Source organism: Empidonax traillii, unplaced genomic scaffold (genome assembly GCF_003031625.1).
Source record: "Empidonax traillii isolate 1590-97213 ecotype Southwest subspecies unplaced genomic scaffold, ASM303162v1 scaffold367:size622293, whole genome shotgun sequence".
Lineage (NCBI taxonomy): Eukaryota > Metazoa > Chordata > Aves > Passeriformes > Tyrannidae > Empidonax > Empidonax traillii.
In genome coordinates, this window is record NW_020955560.1 from 572,414 (window position 1) to 596,893 (window position 24,480).

Sequence of the window (24,480 nt, forward strand, 5' to 3'; positions counted from 1 at the left end):
TACAAAATCAACTATGAACATATCTTTTAGGAAAGGAAACACCTTGTTTTCTTAAGAGGAGATATGTTTTCAGTAATACATTCAGTAGTTAAGTGCAGTAAGCACAGTTCAAAGAAACTTTAATGTTTCCCTGAAAATTCTGAAAAGCTTAATAACTCAGAGTTTGGTATTTACTCAGTAAGAGTTCAGTATCTATTAAACTTTATTTCCTGTAATAAAAATTTTTTTTGGAGGAATATGTATAGTCTTGAGTAGAACGTGTCCTAGCTAAATTACATCTCAATGTATTGCAGTTTGTTAGTACAATCTGAAACTGGCAGATTCCTGAACTGAAACAGAAATAAACAAACAAAAGTACCTGAAAAATAATTTCCCTAAGTATTTAGACTTAGGAGTCTATGAAAGCAAACAGTGTAATTTTTAAACTGAAATCTAAAAAATTAATATTGTCCATTGTGCAATGGCAGGCATTTTCCTTTTGATTGTCTTCACAAAGCTATTCAGAAAAAACTCTATTATGTCTAATTAGGTGCTGAGATCTGTACAGTTTCCATTATTTATAATTGAAGACTGGAATGGGACTTTTAAATTGCTTTTCTCTGATGTTAAAAAATAAAGGAACACTACCTATCATATTTTTAACTCTGCATTTCCTTATGTGCCTGATGGATCCAATTTCACAGATAGAAATTTGAAAAAGAATAATTTTTAATAAAATAACAGGAAATATAATTACAAATTGGAAAAAGAAAAAGTTATATGTGGTACTAGCTTTACTGTAGTGTCTGCATTTTGATATTTGTAGAGACATGCAATTTTACCGGGGAAGGACAAACTTGTATCCAACAACTAGTATTTTAAATAAGGACATCACCTTCTAAGAAGAGGCCGGACAGACACTATATCATGACATTGAAGGTGAAAAGACAAATCAGTGATTTGTTATCCAAATATTAAACTTGATTGAATAACACAGACTTTATTCCACACTTTTAAGCTCTGCATTTATTTAGTTTACAGGTTGAAGTACACTTCTAACAATCTCCTTTCTTACCCACATCCACAGAAGCATAATTAGACAATTCTGTATTAATTGTAACTAACATTGCTGCTTTTACTTACTGTGTTCTTGCCCTCTTTAAATCTTAAACCCCTTTTCTTCCACAATAGTGGTGTCAGAGAAAGTAAAGTCTAATTTGTTTTAAATTATGCATCAATGAATTAAACCTCATATTTAGTTCTCACAACCACAATATTAACTGGGTGTGAAATACAATTATCATTCTTCAGATGCTGCATATAAGACTGCCATAGGCCAAGCTGGGAATTAAGTGCGTGATTAACTGGAGAATTAGACCTGACCTACCTTCCTTAGTGAATATTCAGTGACTCATTGCTGAAAATACCTATTCCTATGTTTATTCACAAGCAAGTATTGAGGCTGATTTAAAGAATTATAAAAATATCACTGCTCTCTTGGGCCAAATTTATTATACTAACATATTAATTTAATACACATTTATAGAAGTAAAGATCTGCTTGTGTACTCTTTCTCTACATTCAGTTTTTTAGACAAGACACTAGATTCTTAACATTGCCACACTATTATCCAGAGAACACGACTCTGAAATTATTATAAGTGTTGCTGTTATGATTTGCAACTCTTTAGTGGATTGAGTCATGATCTACTCCTTACTGAAGGTGTAAAGTACAATACAAATAATAACTCAGAAAAAAAATAAAATCCCTGTAATGTTCCCCATGATTAGGAGGAAAATCCAAAGTAAAAATCTAATATACATGCAAATCAATATTGCAGAGAAAATACTTTAAACACTCAGGCCTTATGTCAACACATAGTCAAAGCAGCTAGAATGATATATTTCTCCTGAGATTTCATGGTAAAAAATAACAATAATTTAACTACACAGAGGTGCATTACTAGTCAATATTGCATAAAATAAAAAACAATGTAGCTACGTCAGAGCACTCTGTGCTCTGGTAAGCTAATCTGTTGAGGAACTATTCTACTCAATGGTCAGGTGATGATAGGTGCTGAAAAAATTCCTTGTTTTGCTTTCCTTGCATGTGCAGCTTTTGCTTTACCTATTAAATACCTTTATCCCAGTTCCCAAGTTACCTCAATTTTTGTACTTACGCTTCTCTCCCCACCCCACGAGGAGCCAAGGAGCCAGCAGCATTTTGGGGCGAAATTGATGGCTGGGGTTAAACAACAACAATGTGGAAACTGTTTCTTCATGTTGCACAAGTAATAAAGCAGTGAAAATTGTTCTTTCTACTCTCGAAGCACATAATCAATATACGAATGTGATCTTCATTATGGAAAGTATTATTTATGACTGGCAGTATATCAAGGTCCTAAAGCACCTCAGATTTCCTGCACTAGCAGAATATGCTACAGATTTGACATGTAGAGAATGCATCAGTCACAGCTCTGTTAATTTAAGTTTCAATTGAATAGACACCATGGTCATTTTCTCAGAGTATCTAAATACTGCTGCACTCATCTGGAAATGTGAAATATCATTGCCCAGTGCAGTAGGATTTGTTCAGTATTACATGTGCGGTACTACGAAGTGGTATAATATTTCCAGTTTTCAATATGCTTTAACAAACAGTTTCCTTTTTCCAGTGTTTTAGCTGTTTGGCACTGTAACAAACATTCAGCAAAAATATGATTACATATTTCAAGAATTCTTTTATGTATAAATAGTTGCTCTGCTTACAACACTTCTGGGAAATTAATTGATCATAAACAATTACAGTTTTATCATACCAATAGGGCATGAGCTAATCTGTTGGTTTCAATGCTAATTCAATTATCTTCGTTTTACTGACATTTCTTTCTTCCTGCCTTTTGTCTCCGGCCTCCAGTCCATAAGGACACTGCAGGTTCATATCTGCCCTGATTTCCAGAATGGAATCTCAGATTCTCAGGCATCTATCTCTTTACCTCTGTTCTTTTCAGTCTCCACAGGCTGGTTTCTCTTACATACAAACAACATACATAAAATTTGGATTTATTTTGCTGTAAAATTCAAAAAGAAAAAATATATCCAAACCCAGAAAAAAACCCTACCTATTTTCTTTTCTATGTTGATGGAAGATGTAAATTTGTCATTTTTGCCTCCTTGGTAGCAATGGCGGTACATAAAAAGAAAAATCTATCCTACAAGTTAGTGGAGAAAGAAGAACAAAGATCCTTTTTACCTTCTTCATTTTTATGGTTTATTTTACAGTTATCATGGATGGGAGTGTTAAGGTTGCACCAAGATTTTATTTATATTCCCCATATACTTTAATGGTTTCTATCATGCCTTTTGGATAGATTGTAATGCCATACACAAGCATGTATTTATTGGGGCTTAAGCGCTATCTAAAATAACATCATTGCTTAACTGCTACAACAAACGTTTTTAAAATTGAAGATGAAAGTTCAACTCTCACTGCCTTGAAAATTATCCTTCAAAATAAGTCTAAAGACCGGTATCATTCATCATTAGATTTCAGTGTTCAACAAGCAATAATCTATGTTTTATAATATTTCATGAAAAAGGTAAAACTCAGACAGCCTGCACAGTTAGTGGTTTTGTTACTTTGCTGTGTATCTGATCAACTGTGCTCATAAATCCTGTATTTTCCTGGTCAAAATATTTTAAAAAATCTGTTAGTAATACTCATTCTTTAAAGTCTTTGTTTAAAAATAAAGTTTATCTGGCATAAAATAAAGGTGTGATCACTTTCCATATTGACTTCATAAACTGCATATTTAATCCTCATAATTTTTATAGTAATGACTTGTTCATTCTAAATTTGTGTTAGATTGGTTTTCTCCTTTACTTGTTTCAATGTGATCATATATTATTTTGCTATTATAGATCTATTAAGGTTAGTATCTGATACTTTTTCTGATATTGCACTGAAGGCTCATTTTAAAAAGTTGTTAAAAGGTTAAAAATTTATTGTCAAAAATTACCTTCTTTACTTCATCAATGGAAAGCAAAGGGATTAAAAATATTTGCTTCATTACAATATTTATATATAGAAACTTTATTATATATAATATTTTTTTCAATTTATTACTTTATGAAGGAATAATTTGTTCTATTTTTGTGTCTTCAACAGTTTTTCAGGATCATATATTTTTGACATCTCTCAAGTTATACATACACACTCAATATAACTTCTTTGGTTTTCTAAATTCAAGTGCAACTGGAATCTAAGTTATATTTGCTTTACCAGAGATACAACTGGCTTTTAAAATTATATTTTCAGTGGAGTATTCTTGGCTAAATCACCTGTGAAGTTAAGAAGTGGAAAATACAATCTACCTAATTTACCTACACTGAAAAATATTTATATTTGTACTTAATTATAATTTTTCAATTCTTCTTATACTTGGCTATCAGAGAAAACATTAAAAGTGTTCCTATTAAGAAGACAATGAATTTTTTTTTTTTTTAAAGAGCATTCGCTTTTGTAGGTTAACTCTGAAGCTTTTATTCTACTCCTATTCGATGGAAAACTCCTCTATTCATCTGAAGCTGAAATTCAATATGTCCAAATTAGCACTTCAGGCTGAATAAAGAACAACATAAGGGTAGGAATAGGCTGATTCTATACATCCTTATGTTAAGTCCAATTGCAAAATTCTACATTTATTTGAAAAAAAGCTTCTCATCTTTGTTTCTTAGAAGTGGATTATTGACAGGAAAGAAAGACTTATTAATTCTTTTGCAAATACATGTATTGCTTTTCTTTAGGGCAAAAGATTAATACATTCATTAAGATGCTGGAACTATGTTTGGTGTATTTGCTCTGTTCATCCACACTGTTACAGGCAAAACTCCTAAATCAAAAAGTGTAAAATGACATTTGAAAGTCAATGGCCTTAATGACCAAATTTGAACTATAGGAAGCTGCCAGTGCTTTGAGTCTGTTTCTGTATAAATTCAGAGTCTTAATGTCAGTATAAACTGCATAAAGCTAGCTTATGCTATTAGTCTTAATTTTCCCTGAAATGAAAAAAAAGGAAAAGAACTTTCCTCTAAGTACAGCTGACAAAAAGTAACTTAAGCTGTGGTACCCAAATTTTATCTCTAAGGTTCTAGTTTGAAATGTTCTTATAAAGAAGGAATTTAAACTCTTCTGTCTATCTAAATGGAACTAGATCCAAATATGATCCTTTCTACGATGATTTGATTTGGGAATTTCATTTTAGATTAAAAACATAATATGGTACTAATATTCTGCTTCTGAACCAAAAGATTTATAGCTTATTTTCAGACCTTAGCTTGGCTCTAGAGGAATATAACTTATGTGATTCAATACTTCAGTGAATGCTAGTGGCCAAATTTTTAGTGGGCCCTACTCTGTAGTGCAAACCTTATCTGATGAAGTGTCAATATGATTTGGGTCCTTCTTTATGCTCATCTTTTAATTTTTGCCCTGTTACCATATATATACACCATATTCTTTGTTACCATAAACAAATTTTACTCAGAGGCAGATACTTACATTTTTGTAGAGTGAATTCTATCTACTCTAGGCCGATATCCTGTATAAATAAATGTAAGGTTTTCCAACAGCAATGAATAATTTTATACCATTTACAGCATTTTCTCTCAGATGATTACAACTGGCAAAATTCTCTCTTCCGGGGGAGGGGGGGGGGGGGGAAGGAGGGGAAGAAAAATATTTAACTTGCCTCCACTTGAAGCTGTACAGGATTTTTCTAGGTAATGCCATGACCCGTTAACATCCTCACACTGATCATCTTGCAAATACATGTTTGGCTATGGACAGTGAGATCAGTACATTTACAAAGCCCAAACCTAAAATAAGAGCTTAGACACTCTTTACATAGTTCATGGAACAAACAAGACAATTTAGAACACTTACTTGAAAAGACTGCTGTTCTCCCTTAATTATACTGGAAGCCTAGTTTTCTCATTGCAGCACTAAATTGTTTATTTTGGAAAGACAAACTCAGTACCAATCTTTTGTTTGGTTCTTTTTCTTTTTTTTAAAGTCATGGTTTTGGTATCTAAAATTTTAATTAGTCTATCACATGTTTCCTTTCTCTCTTCTCTGTGTAGACTATTAAGTTCAGTGAAGAAACTGGAAAAGTGGATGCAGAATTGCTTCATAAAATTGCTGAATTTGTAAACCACAATCTGCCTTTCACTGCCTTTCTGGTGTCTTATTGCTCTTTCATATTCCGTTCTGTTTTATGGATTACTTAACAGGGATATTAGAACCACTAGTACTTTAAATAATAGTTTTGCATCTCACAGTTTGCCCTTTCTCTTTTGTAGTTTAGCAGCACTTATTGCAAACACTACCATTACCAGAGCTTTCCCTCATCTTTCATTGGCAGCTTGGAAACTGCTGAACATATGACTTCCTACACTGTGTACTTTCACTACAAGACCTGACAGTTTTTATTTCCTCATTTCTACGTATATCAGTTTATATATACACGGATCTATTAAAGATTACATGAAGACAGGATAAAGTGAATTATATCACTTGGTTGTGACTCTAGTTACAATGCGGTACGTCTGAAAATTTTTTGCTATGTAAACAAACAGACATCCATGAAAAGGATGGGTGCTTATTTCTAATCTTGTATACAAAATCCAATGCAAACTGCTCTAGCATTATCACTACATGGATATAACACAGCACACTGTTTAGAAAACAAACAAAAAAGATTTATTACTTCAGGCTAATTTCTCACTACAAAGGGCATTACTAAACCAATAACTTTATGGGATACTTAGAAAAAAGTTGCAACAAAAAAAGAGCAATTAAATTCTATTAACTAAGCTTCTCAGGAAAGAATATATCATGATTCTTACACAATTTCAAATAAAGAGAACATCTCTATACATACAATACTTCCCAAACAACTGCATTTAATCATCTCAGTTTATGTTTCTTTCCTCATTTTACATATTGTTTACAAAAAGCCAGAATTTCTTCAATAGAAAAAATTCAAAAGTGATTACACAGAAAACAAAAAAAAACCCTCAAGTGGTCAAATGCCTAGTTTGTTCCTTTTTTTTCCTATAGAAAATGTACCAGTTTTTCTCCAGTCGTAATCTCAACTCTTCTCAACTAAATGATAATGGTATTTTAAAAATCTATTGACCAAAAGCATCTGTAAAATGATCAGTTCAAAATTATTTTTATAACTGATCACCAAGGGTTTTTGATCATGGATCCATCTCTTTTGTCACTAGGAAAAGTTTCTTCTCTATCAAGAATTCCATAACGTTTTATTAATGTTTTCCTGTGTTATAGCTGAAATCATTGTATTTTTACTGCCCTTGAGAACAGTACTGAAACTAATAACAGATTCTGCAACATTTTGGAACACTGTTAAAAGAGATATTACATGTATTTCTGCATGTAATTTATGTATTCTCTCATGTATTTTCCAATTTATAATTAAACTTAGGAAACAATTCTAAATCACAGAGCTATTTAGGGTCATGATACCATCTGATATAGATTCCCATCACTATTTTATATGTTAAGACTTGTTTAACACCAGCAGTATGTATGCATTACCAGTGTCCAATGCTGCAACTGGAGGGGCAGGAAAGCGTGTTCATTTTGTGAGATATTGACCCAACAACTTGCTGCTAGTTGTAACTCAGAGGAATGGACAAGATAACACAGCCTGTTGTGCAGAGACACACAAGTGGGAACACAGGCACTGTCAGGCTCAGTCTCTCCTGGAGGGTGGCTGGCCTGCTGTTGGCACCCATTTATCAAGGGCATGCACACATGTAAGTTTTACCACCGTTTTCTGATCTCCCCTGTGCTTTTTACAATCTCTGAGCTTTGATCTCTCTCCCAAAACAGGGAGTTCAAGTATGTCCACAAGAGTGCCTCCAAGTCTCCACAAACACCTACGCTTTCTCTACACATACATTCTACTTCTCAAAACAGAGGATAAACAGCAGTAGGCATGATATATGGGGTTTCCCACACTGTTATTCTGCAGGCCTTGGCATTCACAGCTGCAAGGTTACCTGAGCGAATCTACCATCTTTGTCACCTTTCATCCCCTTTTCACCCTTTCCTCCCAACACATCTCTTCCATTTCTACTTTTCATGGCCTTGTAATAATTCTATCACACCAAGTGATTTTAGTAGAACAGATAATGAACAGTTCAGTTTTCCACACCTTATAAAATTTATATTTTGGTGGGTATTCTGGTATAGGTAGTATAACTTATAGATTCTAAACTCCTTTATTTAAGCATGAAAAGCTCATCACTATATAGTTAAAAATAAAAAGAATATTTCTGAAACATCACAAAATTACTTATGTAATTGAATAAGGTAGAACTTTTTTCCTACCATAAATATATGAGATTTATAATAGAAGGACTCCTTTTTTTTTTTTTTTTTTTTTTTTTTTTTAGGAAGAAGTAGACCTGTATTTTATTTAATGTAAAAAAACAATAGAGAAGAGGAATACAGTGTGGTTTGATTAATGATGACAATGGCATGGATAATATTATTATGAAATCAAACCAAACCAAAACTCATCTGAAAACACTAACAATATGCTTTCAGTCATGATGAAATTATTGCTTTGTAAAGCACATCAGTCCCTCATTGACACAGTCTTTATAACTTTTATATCCTATCTAATAGATAAATATAAACACATAAATTTGATTAAAAATAGTCCCTTGAATGCTTAAAAAATTCAAAATGTCCTTATTCAGAATGAATGCATACAAACCTAAATTTTCTCACTAATCTTTGTAAGCCATTTATTTGTTGGTTTGTGGTTTTTTCCTCCAGTATTATTTTGGTAAATAACAAAAATTTACTTTAACCTTAAATATACGAAGTGATCTAACAACAAATTATTATTACTGGTCAGAATGCTACGACAGTGTAAATGCACTGAGTTTTCAGTTTTCCATTGCAAATTATAAAGCTGAAAACTGGGGCATCATTTAAAAATATTTTTTTTCTTACCTAAGCCATGCCTATGTGTTGACATAGGGGGTAGCACAGTCCAAGCCTTGGTCTTTGGGTTGTAACATTCAACAGTGTTTAATGTCTTTAGGCCATCCCGGCCTCCAATGACAAAGAGTTTGTCATCAACGACAGCAACACCAAACTGAAGTCTCCTGCCATTCATTACTCCAGCCTGAATCCATATATTTGTTCTGAGATCATACTTTTCAATAGTTGTAGCACCTGATGAGATAAAATAATAATAATAAAATTATGCATACAAAATGTATAAGAAAAGGCAATGTTTATTTTTTTATTCTCTTTTTTCCCCTAAAAGTGTCATAACTTTGATAATATTTTCTGATTACATGTACATCTTGAAAAACTTTTTTTTTTTTTTTTTTTTAAATAAAGGAGTCCCTGGAATATAAGCACGTGTGTGACAGATTACCTTTCTTACCTCTTCAAGTAGCCTGAAAAAAAGAAAATCTAAATGGCCCCTATAGAAACAAAATATTACAACTTCAAATAACACTTTTCTCTAACTTTATGACTTTTTAAAGCTCAGTAAAATAACTATATAAAATACTAATCTTTTTACTCTTGATTCCAATTTCCATACATTGTATATTATCATCAAAGATTAGAACTTGCATTTTAATTTGCATTCATGTTTTTGTTCTTATTTTAGATACTTCTGTGGGGTTTTTTTCAGACATGCTTCATGCTGGAAGTACAGAATACTCTACTTACAGTCTGAAGCAAAATATCTAAAGAATGTTTCCATATCCAGTCAAAACTATTTCCTTCTGAGTTTAGTAATTTGAATTACTTTCAAAGACTAATTAAAAAACTATAAAGAGCATTATGTGTAATATAACTTACCATTTAGTCATGAAAATGTCATTAAGAAGGCTCCACTGTTTAAACTAACTTGCATGTCATATGCAAGATATCACAAAGATGTTATAAGAAATGAAGAGTTTATTAACAAAAAGGAGGGATAAAGGAAGCATAATTAACTTAACTAGATTCCAGAATGTGAGTCATGCATTCCACTGATTGCAGTATGATAGTAGAAAAATTTAAAGCAGAACTACAAATACCTAAATAATAGATGAATTTAAAGTAATCCTTAAAAGAATGACTTGATAATACATCTGAAATGTTATTGATGTTTTGTCTTAATGTACACATAATGGTGCTTCCAAACCTAAATATCCTACAGAAAAAATCAACATAATTATTAAGCTTTACCAACTAGCTATAATAAAAGGTTAGAATTCCATGGGAATTAATTATTTCAGGATCCTTTCTTTCTTTGGAACAAAAGAGCAATGAACTGAGAGCAAACAAACATCATGAAAGCAATAGCTTTGTTAATTTAACTACAAAAGACATAATTTAAATTCAATTAGTATCTAAGTGTAGCAGAGCAGCAATAATGTACAATACTACAAAACAACTGGGTTAAATCCCTTTCTAGATTTATGAAACCATAAGACATGAATTAAATTTTGCATTTGATTTAATGACATATTTATTTATCTTTTTGACTCTAATTTAAAAATGAGTTGTAACTGCATAAATCCTTAGGTTTGAAAGAACAAAATATACAGATTATTTGATAGAGGTTTTTGGTGGTGCTGCAGGGCATATTAATAAGATTATAATGCTCGAAATTTTTTATATGTGGAATATATTCATGCTAAAAGCTAGAACTGTAGCACATGAGTTCTGTAATACTGTCTACTTCAATGGTAAAGAGTACAGTTTAAAAGCTTTGCCATTCTGATTTCAGAAAATCGTGCTTACACAACAAAGTCTTTGAATTATGCTCAGCTATATATTTTCTATTATTGGCTAAGTTTGAGTTGCTACAGCATTTTCTTAAATTACATATTGAGCATCTAATCTAGGAGTTCCTGGAGTGCTTGAACTCTGCTAATCTATAACAACGATAAGGATGCAGATGATGCAATAACAACAATAGCAACAATAATAATAACAAAAACAACAATGCAAAGTGAAATAGGGTTCAGTCCTATAAAACCATCTTTAGTATCAGGAACATGAATATAATACATTCTAGACTGCATTTCAGACAAAAAAAAAAAAAAAGATCTCTTAAGTTACCATAGTCCTTGGATAAAATCAGCTCATGGATAAAGAAGAGATGATTGAATCAGCTAAAAGAATATAGTTATCTTGTTGATGGGCATAAAAGCATAGTTTTGGTCTTTTTTTAGCTGAATTCTATTTCATGCAGCCTAGTCAGTTCTGTCTCAGCACAGGAATACCCATAGACTGTCAAAGGATGCCAAGATCACATGAAGAAGTTGGAAGTGACATCTTTATAATACTATTTTATGACAGTTCCTATAAGAAGAACACTAAGCTTTAGAATTTCTTATCAGAAATCATTAGTCACTATAGTTTTTTTTAGTACCTGTCATCACTGTAGTCAGGCCAGCTGCTTAATTTCATACCAGTCTTTCATTCTCCAGACTTTTCTCAAAAAACACTGAGCCAAGTTAAAAAGCTCATCACCCATGACTCTCAGCATGGGTGATCAGCCTGCAACTTGTAAAATGAGTAAAATTTCACCTCAACTAATGCACCAGCTGAAACCGTACACAACAGAGCCTCAATTCTAAATAACTATGTAGAAAACATCTACAGTCTCTCTCCTGTTCCTGCAGCAGAGAAGCAGATGTAACCTCTGCTTATAGCCCCAACCACAAAAGGAACCATCATCTCCTATTGTGTTGACACATCAGTCCTGTCATGGAGCAGTCTCAGTGTACAGCTGGATATGAGCCTGCCTAAACAAACAAATAAATTTTTTAAAACGGTGCTATATCCTCACCAGGAAGATAGTCAAATAAATTGAACAGTTCATCCACAGACACTGGGGCTTCATCCTTGAAGGTTTTCAAGAGTCCAATGGATATGGTTTCATCTCATAGCTGACCCTGCTTTGAGAAGCAAGTTGAACTAGAGACCTCATGAGGCCCTTTCCAATCTGACTCTGAAGTTCAGAAGGATGTGGAGCTCCTTGAATGTATCCAGAGGAGGGCAGAAAAGCTGGTGAAAGGGCTGGAAGTGACGTCCTGTGAGAAGAGGCTGGGGACTTTAGGAGTTGTCCAGTTTGGAAATGGAGGCTGAGACCTTAACTCATTGTTCTCTACAGCTTCCTGAGGAGGTGGAGAGGGAGGTGCAAAGCTTTTCTTCCCAGTATCCACTGTCAGGACATATCAAAATGGACCAAAGCTGCACCAAGGAGTCTAAGCGGATCATAGAATCACATCCAACCAATAACCCAGCACTGCCAAGTCAACCACTAAACCATATCCCCAAGTGCCATACCTACACGTCTTTTAAATACCTCTAGGGATGGGGATGCACTTTCCTGTGCAATTTCAATGCTTGATAGCATAATCAATGAAGAAGCTTTTCCTCATATCCAATCTAAACCTCTTCAAGTGAAAATATTTTCTCTCACTTGAGAGAAGAGATTGACACCCACCTTGCTGCAACCTCCTTTCATGTAGTTGAAGGTTCCCCCTGAGCCTCCTCCAGGCTAAAAATACCCAGCTCCCTCAGCCACTCCCCATAAGACTTGTGCTTCAGACCCTTCACCAGCTCTGTTGCCCTCCTCTGGATGCACTCCAGCACCTCAACGTCTTTCTTGTAGTGAGAGGCTCAGAACTGAACACAGCACTCGAGGTGTGGCCTCACCAGTGCTGAGAACAGTGGAACAATCACTTCCCTGATCCTGCTGGTGACACTATTTCTGATACAGGACAGGATGCCATTGGCCTCCATGGTCACCTGGGCACGATCCCCCCAGATCCTTTTCCACCAGGCAGTTTTCCAGCCACTCTGCCCCAAACCTGTAGTACTGTATGGGGTTGTTTTGGCCCAAGTGCAAGACCTAGCACTTCAGCTTATTGAAAGTCATACAACTGGTCTCTGCTCATTCAACCAGCCTGTCCAAGATCCCTCTGCAGAGCTTTCCTATGCTGCAGCAGATCAACACTCCCACCAACTTGATGTTATCTGCAGACTGCCTGAGGGTGCACTAGATCGCCTCATTCTGATCATCAGTAAAGATATTAAAGAGAACTATCCCGACCACCACTTGTGAGTGGTTGCCAACAGGATTTAAATCTGTTCACCGTCTCTCTTTCAGCTTGGCCATCTTGATGGTTTTTACCTAGATAAGAGTACATACATCCAGGCTATGAGCATTCAGTTTATCCAGGAGAATGCTGTGGAAAATGGTGTCAAAGGCTTTACTAAATTTCAAGCAGACAACTTATCCTTTCCTTCATCCAGTAAGTGGGTCACCTTGTCATAAAAGATCAGGTTAGTCAAGCAGAACCTGCCTGGGAAAGTAGAATATAGTGTCTATCTTTAAGTCTCTATTTTAGAGATAAAGAAATTAAATAATATATCAGGGAGTATAAGAGTTCCTAAAAGAGAATGTCACAAAAGCAATTCCTGATTACGTTTTTTTTCTGTCAAAATTGATAGTGGGTGTTTGCGTCTAGTCCCTGAGGTAGTGGAGTGACTAAAGCTATTGAAACAAGATGAACAGGATTAAAGGAGAGAGTCATCAATTCAACTGACTGTCAAAATACAGAAAACTGTAACAAAAGCTCACTGCACAAAGCTCCAGGAAAGTATACTAGCCATAAATGCATTCTTAAACATATAATGAAGTGTCAAGTCATGATCTTTGTCATCAGGGATGAAAGTGTAACTTGTCTTCATAATAGCCTTTAGATAATAATATAATAATAGATGTTTATAAATGATTAGTTTTTTACTTAATGTAGTGGGACAGGAATCACAGATTGCAAATGTATTTATGTGAATAAAAACAATGTAAGAAGTTCAGAATAATACAAAGTTTGGTGGGTAGTGCATCATTTTACTGTGAGAGACATTTTTCCATATGTATTTTCAATAAAGGACACCTACTGACTTTAGGCAGCCATTAATATTATGGGTATCATGGAATTAAGCAAGTCAGTGTGAGTACAACATACATCTATACAGAAACTAATCAGTAAGTAATTAATACTCAAATTTTGTATGTACTTCAATGTCTTATTCACATTCTATCTCTCTTCTTATCAGTAGAACGCTGATGTAATTTTAGGCTGTCCTTACATGATTGGAAAAAGAATAAGTAAGCAAGTCCATCATTAAACTAGCATGATATCAGAAAGAAAGCAGGAAAATTGGAAATATTACTGAAACAGAGACCATAAATGTTTTGACTTGTCTATAGTGTCTACAATTGTATAATTTTATAATTTTGTTTTCCCTGTAGACTTTTCACAGTAACATTATACATATATCTCTATTTATCTATCTATCTATCTATCTATCTATCTATCTATCTATCTATGATCTCATATGAGTCTTTTCATGGTAGAGTTAAATAACTTAAGCACATATTACAGTGACAGTTCTGTTGGGAGGCCCCATGACAGCAAATTAAGCCTCTGTTCCACAGGTTCACGGAGCTATGATTTTCTCAGGTGCCACAAAAAAATGTGAGAAGTATGGAGAAAAAAGAAGCAGAAAGAAGAAACAGAAATTAATTGATTCAACAGTATGTATAAGAGAAAACGTGTTCAAATGGAAACGGAAATGATTAATGAAGAGCTTATTGAATTTATTGCAATGTTGATGTGATCTTACTGTATTAATAACAGTGAGTTGGTACACTTTGAACTGTAAATTGTTGTAAATTTATTACCTTTGATAAAACAAATAAATTACCTAAATAAAACAAATAAATTCCTGATTTAAATAGGCTGTAGATTTCTGGGCCAGAAAAAATCTACATTATTAATCATACAGTGGCATGTAAAGAATCATTCACAAATATGTCCCATTGTGCTAGGAACTGCAAAAATCAAAGTAAAAATCAACTTTATATATTACAGACTAAAAAGCAGACATAGACAGAAGAAGAGAAGTAAGGCATAGAAAAATAAACAATGTGATAGCATCAAATATTGTTTCAGTCTATGGCCATATATTTATTCATTACACTTAAGTAGGTAGAGATAAAATAATTGGGAAAATATGAAAGAGAAAGGAGAAAAGCAGATAGTAGGATGAAAGTGAGATGGTGGGAAGAAGATGATGGTGGAAACAGACAAATACTTTCACAGAGTAAGAAAGAAAATACACAGAGACAGGCAAAACATGAATTTAAACAATAATAAGAGAGTGATGAAATTTCACTATAGCCACAGTGCTACAGTATTTTCTGAACAGACACAGTTTCTTCCTTAGTTCAGGTTCCTGTTTGGTTTTGACAACTAGAATGGATTCAGTTCATTCTATCAGGAGAGGGGATGGACATAGCTTTAAACATGAAAATGTAGGTATCTGCAATTTGAGGTATTTGTATAAGCTCCCAGGGTAGTGATGGTCAGTGCTGCCAGTGGATTCTGTACATCTGTCCTGTGTAGTAAATGCTGGTCTTGACTAGACCAAGTACTATCTGCATCAGCATGGACTATAGTCAGCACTGACTGTACAGTTTAGGTGTAGCCATATATAATATAAACACTAAAATTTAGATGAACCATATTCTAGTTCTTATGTCAGTTGTTAGTATTTCATATAGCAGAGTGAAAGGGGAGACACCATACAGGTTTTGGTAATGCAGGCTATGGCAATTCAAGACAAGGGAAGGGACTGCAGGCAATTCTTCTATATTTGTTTTCTATGAGAATTTGGACAAAAAATTGCTGACACTTTAAAACAGCTTTCACTAATAAATACCTTGAAAACAAAATTTTAGGACACAAGAACTATTTTCAGTCTTCATCTTTCAGGTGTAACTTGGTTCCCATATATAACATATTTCAGTAACTATAGAACAAACACTTTTTTTCCCTAGAATTCTGTTTAATTTTAGTTGATGTGAATAGTAGAGATTAAATGCTCTTTAAATACAAATTATTAGACAATATTTGTACGCTTCTTTTATATGTAAACTTCTTTTATAATTATAACTCTTATAACTAATTTTTTATTATAACTGATTTTATTATTAGAACTTCTTGCAGATTTTCATTTTATTGTTTGAAACAGATACAGTGACAACAAAATGTTTTTTTGTCATGGTCCCTGACTGCCTGCTATCATAGCCTGTTCCCTCTTCCTGTGCTATAGGTATGCCTGTGCACTTTTCTTCAAAAATCAGAAAAATATAAAGATGTATATTCAAAATATGTAAAATTTTAGGAGGGATATTTATTCAGTTTAGAAAAGTGAAATGTTCCAGACTATAGATTGTATATATGCATTGTAGAATCCATTCACTAATGCAGCCAGGGGCCATGGGACTGTTCATTCCCAGAATCGAACAAAGCATTTGGAAAGTGCTTTATAAAGAACTTGAAGACAAAATTTCTGTCCTGAAAAGCTGTTCTTCTTTAAATAGTAACTCTGATGTCTGAGTAGTGGTTAAATAAATCCTAAATTTTAAAGTATACAACTTAAAAAGTGTGATCACATTTTCAAATTTACTTGTTAATATTTTGCAGTTATTTTACTTCCAAGTTACTGATGGTTCTACTCCTGCTTTAAAGGAAATATGGCCTTGAACTTAACATAAACATTACTTAAAATTATCTCCACTCCCCCAAAATATCACAACCTGTATAGAGAGAGTTGCCATAAGTTACAGACCCACAGCTGTATCATAATTTTTAATTATGAAAATCTCTGTGGTTTGAATAATTATTGATCTGAAAACTATAAAACCACATGTTGTACATGTCTATCTCACCTCTTTTCCAATCTTTTTCTTTACATACTCTGTCCTAAATATTTTGCCTTTTACAGCAGCCTTTGCAATTGCCCCAGACTCTTTGTGGGGGAAGGAAAATAAAAGACAGGAAAAAAAGGAACTTGGTAGGCAATTATTTCACTTCTGAAGTTCTCTATCTACACTCTCTAAAATAAATAACAGCATCACTTCACCCTACTCAAACATTACTTGTAATTTTTTAGAATAGTTTGGAGGGAGAAATAGAAGTCAGAGAAGAGAAACATGTAAGGCAATGGACGTAACTGAGGGACAAAATATGTGGGATAACACACAGGCGATTTAGAGACACAGGTTTGAGAGGAAAGATTGTAGCTAATTAATGAAGAGAACACATCTTAATGTGAAGTCCAAAATTGTCATAATTTAAAGATGTAATAAGGATTTTTGTACTGACATAAAGGCAGGATGTTGCAAAGAACAGATTAAGACACAAATAGGACTGTTCTTAGGCTTATCTTAACATGTCTTTCTGTTGTTTGCTCCTGAGCACGAAAGATTTGAATCCAACCATGTCTATGAAGAATTGAATTTACAGAACTCATTATAAAAACATCGCTTTTGTATCTTTAATTTGTTTATTTATTTCACAAAGGAATTTATGATATTCTGGAGCAGGAAGGGTTTAGGGACAATGTTTTTCCTGCAATTCCTACATGATTGCTTGCAGTGCCCTTGGGTCTACCTCCAAAATTTTTCAGCTAGGTGCAAATAACCAAATTAAGAAGCATGTATTCTACCAAATAACATGGCCCCCAGCTTGTTGCCTGATCCTGAATTTATATTTCATACATATTTGTGCCTTAATAGGTTCTTGTGGAAGCAGTAAAATAAAAATGGAAGACACATTTGTATGCAGCATTCACTTCAGAGTCTAATCCACAATGGCAGACTGGATGAGAATGCAGCACATTTGATTTCTTCCATCCTGCAGTACTGAAAAGGATTTCAGCAGGTTTTCTAAGTTTAAGCACCTTTAAACTTTTTAAGCATCCATACCCTGATGTGCAAACACCATTCTGGTTGTCTGTGACACAGTCCTCACGCTATTTCATTAACTCTGAAAAAGTGCACAGATAATCAATAATTGCATTGCCGGACAATGAGCCACTCTTTGCCACAGATCTGGAGGGACTATAGAGTGTCCCTGGCCATATGCAACTAGCAGGGAGAGGGACAGAACCCTATCTCCATTCACTTTCACCACTTCTAAGGTGAGATCAGTATCTAGAGTTTTTAAACCACCATGTTGTGATGCAGTGGAGGAACAGTCACTCAGTCACATGCTGGTTCCAGTGACAAGCAAAAACTGTTTACATCACATGCCAGCTACGACAAGAAAGTCCTCTCCTGTCTGCCCTTACTGGCAGATGGCAGTCAGCAGAGCCAGCTCCTAGCTGGAGCAACTTCCAAACAGTTGAGACTCAAAGAAATGAACAGTATTGGTTAATACTGCCTACTCTGGTCTATATAGGCTGTGATAGGACGTCTTAGCAATGTTAGAAATCTGTAGACAGGCACTTTTCGAAAAAATTCTGATTATATGTTTCAGAAAATCAGAAAATCCAATTTCCCAAGAACATGAGGATGGAAGGAGGCAGCTGAGAAGAGACTACAGTATAGTTTCCTAGGGAAACTGGGATACAGTTTCAATGTGAAGATACAAATAAAATACATATATATATATATATATAATACATGATGTAAAAATTCATTATTCATTTTTAGTTGCAGCATACATGTGTATTATACAGACATAGGGAAATTTTCTTGTAAAACAAAACATGGAATGCCACAGTATAAGTAAAAGGCACATAGATCCAAATAAAAATACTGTTAGCTATATAAAAATTTACATGAAATTACTTTACAAAATGTATTCTATTATAGGTTTCTTCACTTGTGTATCACTAATGGTTTTTGAGTTGTCTAATGGTAAAAAAGGAAATACTTGACTTATTAGACCGTCTTTAAGATACTGGATATGAAATTGTAAAGATTAAACAAAAACAAATACACAGAATATTGAGGATTTACAGTAAAAGTGCTACAGACCCAGGCAATTCCTCTCTACATACACTCATGCCCCTTATTTTTCAGATGGACAGAGCTCCAAAACAGCCTTATTTCAGTGTGCAGCATTGAAGACAGAGTATATGAAAAAGACATAGAGAGGTGGAATAGAATTAATTTAATATCTATTGGCATGATTAAAAAAAGTGTGTAGTAAATTTAAAACCTAAACCGTGACCATAGCAGCACAAATGATTTCCAAAAAGAAGATAAGGATGTTTCTTGGTGTTCTGGATACATTTCAACATATTTTTTTTTCTAACTTAAATTCTACTTACGATCCAGCTGGGTATTGGATGAGATTAGTTCTGTGTATTGTGCATACTTTCACAGGCATTATAAACCCTGATTAATCAAAGTCTATGAAGCAATGAGAGACCTACAGAGAAAGAAAACTTTAGAAATAAATACTGTAGATGATCAGGGTAGTTTTGCATGAATGTCCAACTGCTGCTGACAGCTCCTCTGTGTGTGGCAGTAGGGGTGAATCTGGTCCTACCATCCCATGTTTCTGTGAAACAATAAAGTACTAGATCTCACAATTTTACCTTTATCTACAGAACAGTACTCCATTGCACAATATAAATTTCTTCTTTTTTGCTTTAGTTACCATTTGTAAGCTTATGATTTGTGACTCTTTTTGTGAAACCTTTCAAGTGATATTCTAGTTATCTTCTATTACACTTCATCTTTTTTAAAAGTTAAGCATATTCCATTTCCTTGCTAATAACTTGTAAATGAAGAATTTTGTATAAAGCTCGTTGTCATTCTCATTTTTTTTTCATAGTTAATAATTGAAGACTAGTCATATAACAAGGTCATTGCATGAAAAAGAGTAAATGTATAGCAATATCGTTTGCAACCAAATATTTTAAAAATGCAGAATTATCTAGAACCTGTCTTTCAAAGATGTTATGAAGTATTTTTGAAGAAGCTGATGTAGCTACATGAAGTAATGAAGGTTGTCTGGTCCTATGAATGCAGTGTATTTATTTTAGCTTGGTATAAATGCAGGAATTTTCATATTAAAAAAAAAAAAAAAGTGAAAATTGCTTCATAAGGAGATGCAAATCCTAAATATCTCCCCTTGCCCTCAACCCTACTTTTTTATTTAATGTAGATATTTCCACCATAAAGGCACCTTTTTTTTTTCCCCTTAGTGTTAGAATGATTCAGTATTTAAACCCATAAATAAGAGTAGGAATTCTACATTTATCATAAAAACATTTCCACCTTTTTTTCCCCGTGTAAGACTTTCTGCTGAGTTTGCTATTGCTAAAGCTGCTGCTGATGGGTGCTCTGATAATTTTGTTCAAGATTTAGAGATGTTGCTGTGAATAGGTGCAAAGTGATGACCTTGATCTAGTCATCTGCAACGTTACATTTTGAACTGAAAAGACAGTTACTCAAGTGGAACGAATGTGACCTAAGCAGGTTACTGATGTAGATACCAAGAAGAATCTTTTGGTATAATGAAAAAGCTATAGAGAAAATGGTAGCAAAGGGTAGCAGTTCACTACTCTGTAGTCAGACTGCAAGAAATTCCTTTTAACTCTCAAAAAAACTATAACATGTAGACAAAAAGAATCTTACATTTTTTTGAGTGAAAATACTGCATTAAAATGTCACAAGGATTTTCCACAAAGTGATATGAAAAAAATCAGAAAACCCTTGGGAATATTCAATTATTCTATAGGATCAGAATTCTCTAAAACCAACACAAGTTTTTTCCACTAATGTTTATATTTTCAAGTATGAGAAATGACAGCTTTTCCACAGTGATTTTAGGCACAATCTTTATTGTTGGGTGTTTTGTTTTATAATATACTGCTATGTTTTAATACATAAAACATTTATGGTTTATGTTTTAATCTAGTCTAAAACTTACTTCCTTTTATTAATGATTCATATCATGCACTTTGCTAAACAACAAAACGTGTACCTCTTCTTTAAAACAGGCCTCTTCCCACCATAACTTGAGCTAAAAATGTGTTAACAAAAAGGGTAAGTTCTACATGTGGACAAAAGCAAATGCTAGGGGAACTACATATTCTGCAGGAGGGGTGTGCACCCAGTGGGGTTCTCACCAGTGGGGAGGGGATGATGATGACCTATACAAACTGTGACAGAGGGAGTGCATGTATCAGCATTTGTGTGAGTGTCTGTGTGAACACGTGTGTCTGTGACTAGAACTTCAGAGGATTTGCTCAAGAAGGATGTTGAGAAGTTTAAAGACGTTAATATATTGGAAGTGTCCGGTATTGCAGTTTATTTACTGCATGATTGATATTTATTCTAAATACATAGGTCAATCTGATTGGCTTCAGTTCATTATGTATTATACTAAATAAATAGACTACTTTGATCACGATTTGGTTTAAGCCGTATAAACTGAGCAGTTTGGGAACTGGACCAATTTCCCATTACCCCCAGCTTTCTTTTATTATTTTTCATTATAGCTGTACAGATGCTCATCCACACTGCTTAGTTGTTAGCTCAGTTCCTGGGAGATTCTGTTTTGCTGCAATTACTTCCCTCTAAGGCAAACCTGCTGTAAAGGGTGCTATCCCTAACTTGCATGGATAGGAGCCAGATAATGCCCATTGGGTTCTATATGGTGCCATCTGTAGTACAAAGAGATAATTGTGTTTGTTTTCCAGTTCAGAATGTTCAAAACAAGGCTCTGTAGAAGATTACTTGGATGTTCTTGTGCTTGAAAATACAGACTTTTCAAGCATTTCCCAGAATTTGTCACAAAGATTAAAGAGGTGGCTGAAGATGCAAGACAGAGCTGGAGAACTGCACTGAAAGGTGCAGGACTGGCTATTGAGGGTGGTTCCAGAAGTGAATCATCTCCAGAATAAGATTCAGAATTTGCGCTGGAAGAAACTATTTGGTTTATTCTACAGCCAATCCCAGCAGTAACAACCAGAAATCAAACTTTGGTGATCAGGAAACATAACTTGGCTAGTGTATAGAAAAACATAATGTTTCTGACAGTATAGAAGTTCTCTAAATCATCCATCTGCCAGGCATGTGTCTTCTCCATATTGCACACAAGGTTTTCTCTTTTTTTTCTGTGCACTTTAATCAGTGACAAAATATCTGCACGCAAAATATCAGACAGTAGAGTAAGCAGCAGGGAAGTAATGAAGAGGAACAGAGGGGTGTTCTTGGGAGAATAATCCCCCAAATACACTCATGATGCAGCAGTTTCTTGCGCTGTCTGCTTGACCCCATAGTTTGCACCAACAGCAGTGAATTCCAAATTGCCAAGGTGAAATTTATCTTGTGTGTGATAATTTTGGCTCTTCTATTTGAAGCCATGTAGGCTTCAGAATAGATCACTTCAGGATCTTCACTTTATTTCAAACCATAACTGAATCAGCAGTGTCAGAAGATAACTAAAATGAAAAAAATTACCAGAAATTAAATTATATAAAATAAGTAGCAAAAAACTACCAGATGGTGTTAAAATCTGGATTATTTTTTTTTTTTTCCTATTCAGAAGAGCTTTGACTGCTAGTTGGCCTATGAGACTGAATGTTCTGGAACATACTGAAAATCACAGCAGTGAAAAGAAGGAAATAATGTTAATACTTACAAGAACTGAAATAGGAGAGAATTCTAGTGTGATTTATAGATTATCTCATTAATGATTAGCCAGTGTATTTGATATTCCTCCGCTGAAGTAATTAACCAAGCTCTACTTTCACTCTACAATTACACTACTAACATATGACAGAATCACAGAACAGTTGAGGTTGAAGGGACCTCTGGATGTCATCTGATTCACCCTCTCTTCTCTGGACTAAACAGTCCCAGATCTCTCCATCTCTCTTCATAGGAGAGATGTTCCAGTCCTTTCATCATCTATCTGAGAAGCAATTAAAGGACTCACCAGTATTTCCAGTGAGATCTGAGCAGACTGTGGAAAATGTAATGATTTAATGTGAATCTAATGACTGAAGGAATAGAGAGGTATTTAAATCTGAATTGGAATAAAAATGCAAAACTAAAGAAAGAAAATCTGGTAAAGAATGATTTTAAGAGCTTTTCACAGAGAACATGCTGTGATCTTATCTCCAAAGTCCACAAGATCTTATCTCCACAATGTCTACATAGGTCTCTTGTTTTCAAGTCAGAAAGGACAATTTTCATCATTAGCTTGACTCTTTGACAGTGAGATGGAAAGATAAGTCTTCTGCACAGCTTTCTCTGCTACCTAGACCTGCTACCAGGGATCAATCTGTATGTACAATTTTCGCATTTCCATATATCCGAGCAATGGTTATGCGGACGTTTGGTATAGGGGCAAAATAATGGCAGGTTGTTTCCTGCCTAACTGCTTTCCAGCTGGGTGGCCCTCAGATTATACTGGTTCCAGGGATTGTTCCTCTTGAGGTGCAGGACTTTGCACTTCCCCATGTTGAACTTCCTGAGGTTAATTCCTGTTATTTCATTATGGTTTCTCTTTCCAGAATGTTTTGATGCTAGATAAATATATGTATATATTTCTTGAAACAGTTCATTTTGGTTTCAATGAATCAAACCAAAAATCATTATTTCTTTGCAGTTTATCAAGCATATATCAATGATGAACTCTTGGGCTACATTAAAAGTTGACTGAAAATATGAATTTCTGCAGTAGATAAAACTAATTTTCCCCAAATCCGTTGTCTTATTTTCTGTTTTAAAAAGCCATGGATTTCTATTTTTTAATTTTCAAACAGGTAATTTAGTCTGTTTCGTTTAAGAAACCTAAAAGGAAAAGCAAGTTTCAATGCACATTTGCAATATAGAGACTGAAAAATTCTGTTATCCATTCTGCATAGCCTGTCTGCCTCTTTGGCATTCTAATTTTCTCAAGAAAACTCACCACATTGACAGCCTCATTACTATGCTGTCTTAATGACTCCCATGAGAGATACTTCTCTGTGTTGCTGTTCCTGCTTATACACTCCATTATTCTTTTCATATTTAGTCTTCCAGACAGTGTGAAAAAGGAAAACAGAGTTGGTTATTGGTACACAGTGTTGAGCTAAAGCTAATGGAATGTTACTTGTTTATTAGTTCATTTTACAATTAAGGTAAATTATACTGTAATTGTTTACCATTCCTAGCTATTAAATGTCTGAGAAAAAAAAGGATTACACCAACATACATTTATGTTTTTTAAAAAAAACCTTAAATATGTTTTTTTTTTTTGGTAAAAATGAACTCCAGAAACTATAAGAAAGAACACTGAAATATATTATGTGGAAGTGAGTAAACACAGAACCATAGAATCATTTTGGTTGAAAAAGACCTTTATGATTGAGTCCAACCCAGCACTGCTGAGTTCACCACTAAACCATGTCCCTCTGTGCCACATCTACATATCTTTTAAATACCTCCAGGGATGGGGATTCAACCACTTCCCTGGTGTCATGGGACATGGGACATTCAGTGGCTGAATTTTTAGTAATACAGGGCCATAGAAATAATTTCAATAAGAAACTACTAGAAGCTTTTGCTGTTCTATGAAA

General features: G+C 34.2%; 1 protein-coding gene across 1 annotated transcript in view; it reads right to left on the minus strand.

Annotated features, from left to right (window-relative positions):
- LOC114061880 (kelch-like protein 1) overlaps nt 1–24,480 on the minus strand; it is a gene marked incomplete at its 5' end in the record, with an annotated part of 54,331 nt that overhangs the window by 24,045 nt on the left and 5,806 nt on the right. The window contains one exon of the mRNA XM_027892774.1: nt 9,031–9,255. Within this exon, the coding sequence (XP_027748575.1) occupies nt 9,031–9,255 (225 nt within the window). The remainder of the gene's footprint in view (nt 1–9,030; nt 9,256–24,480) is intronic.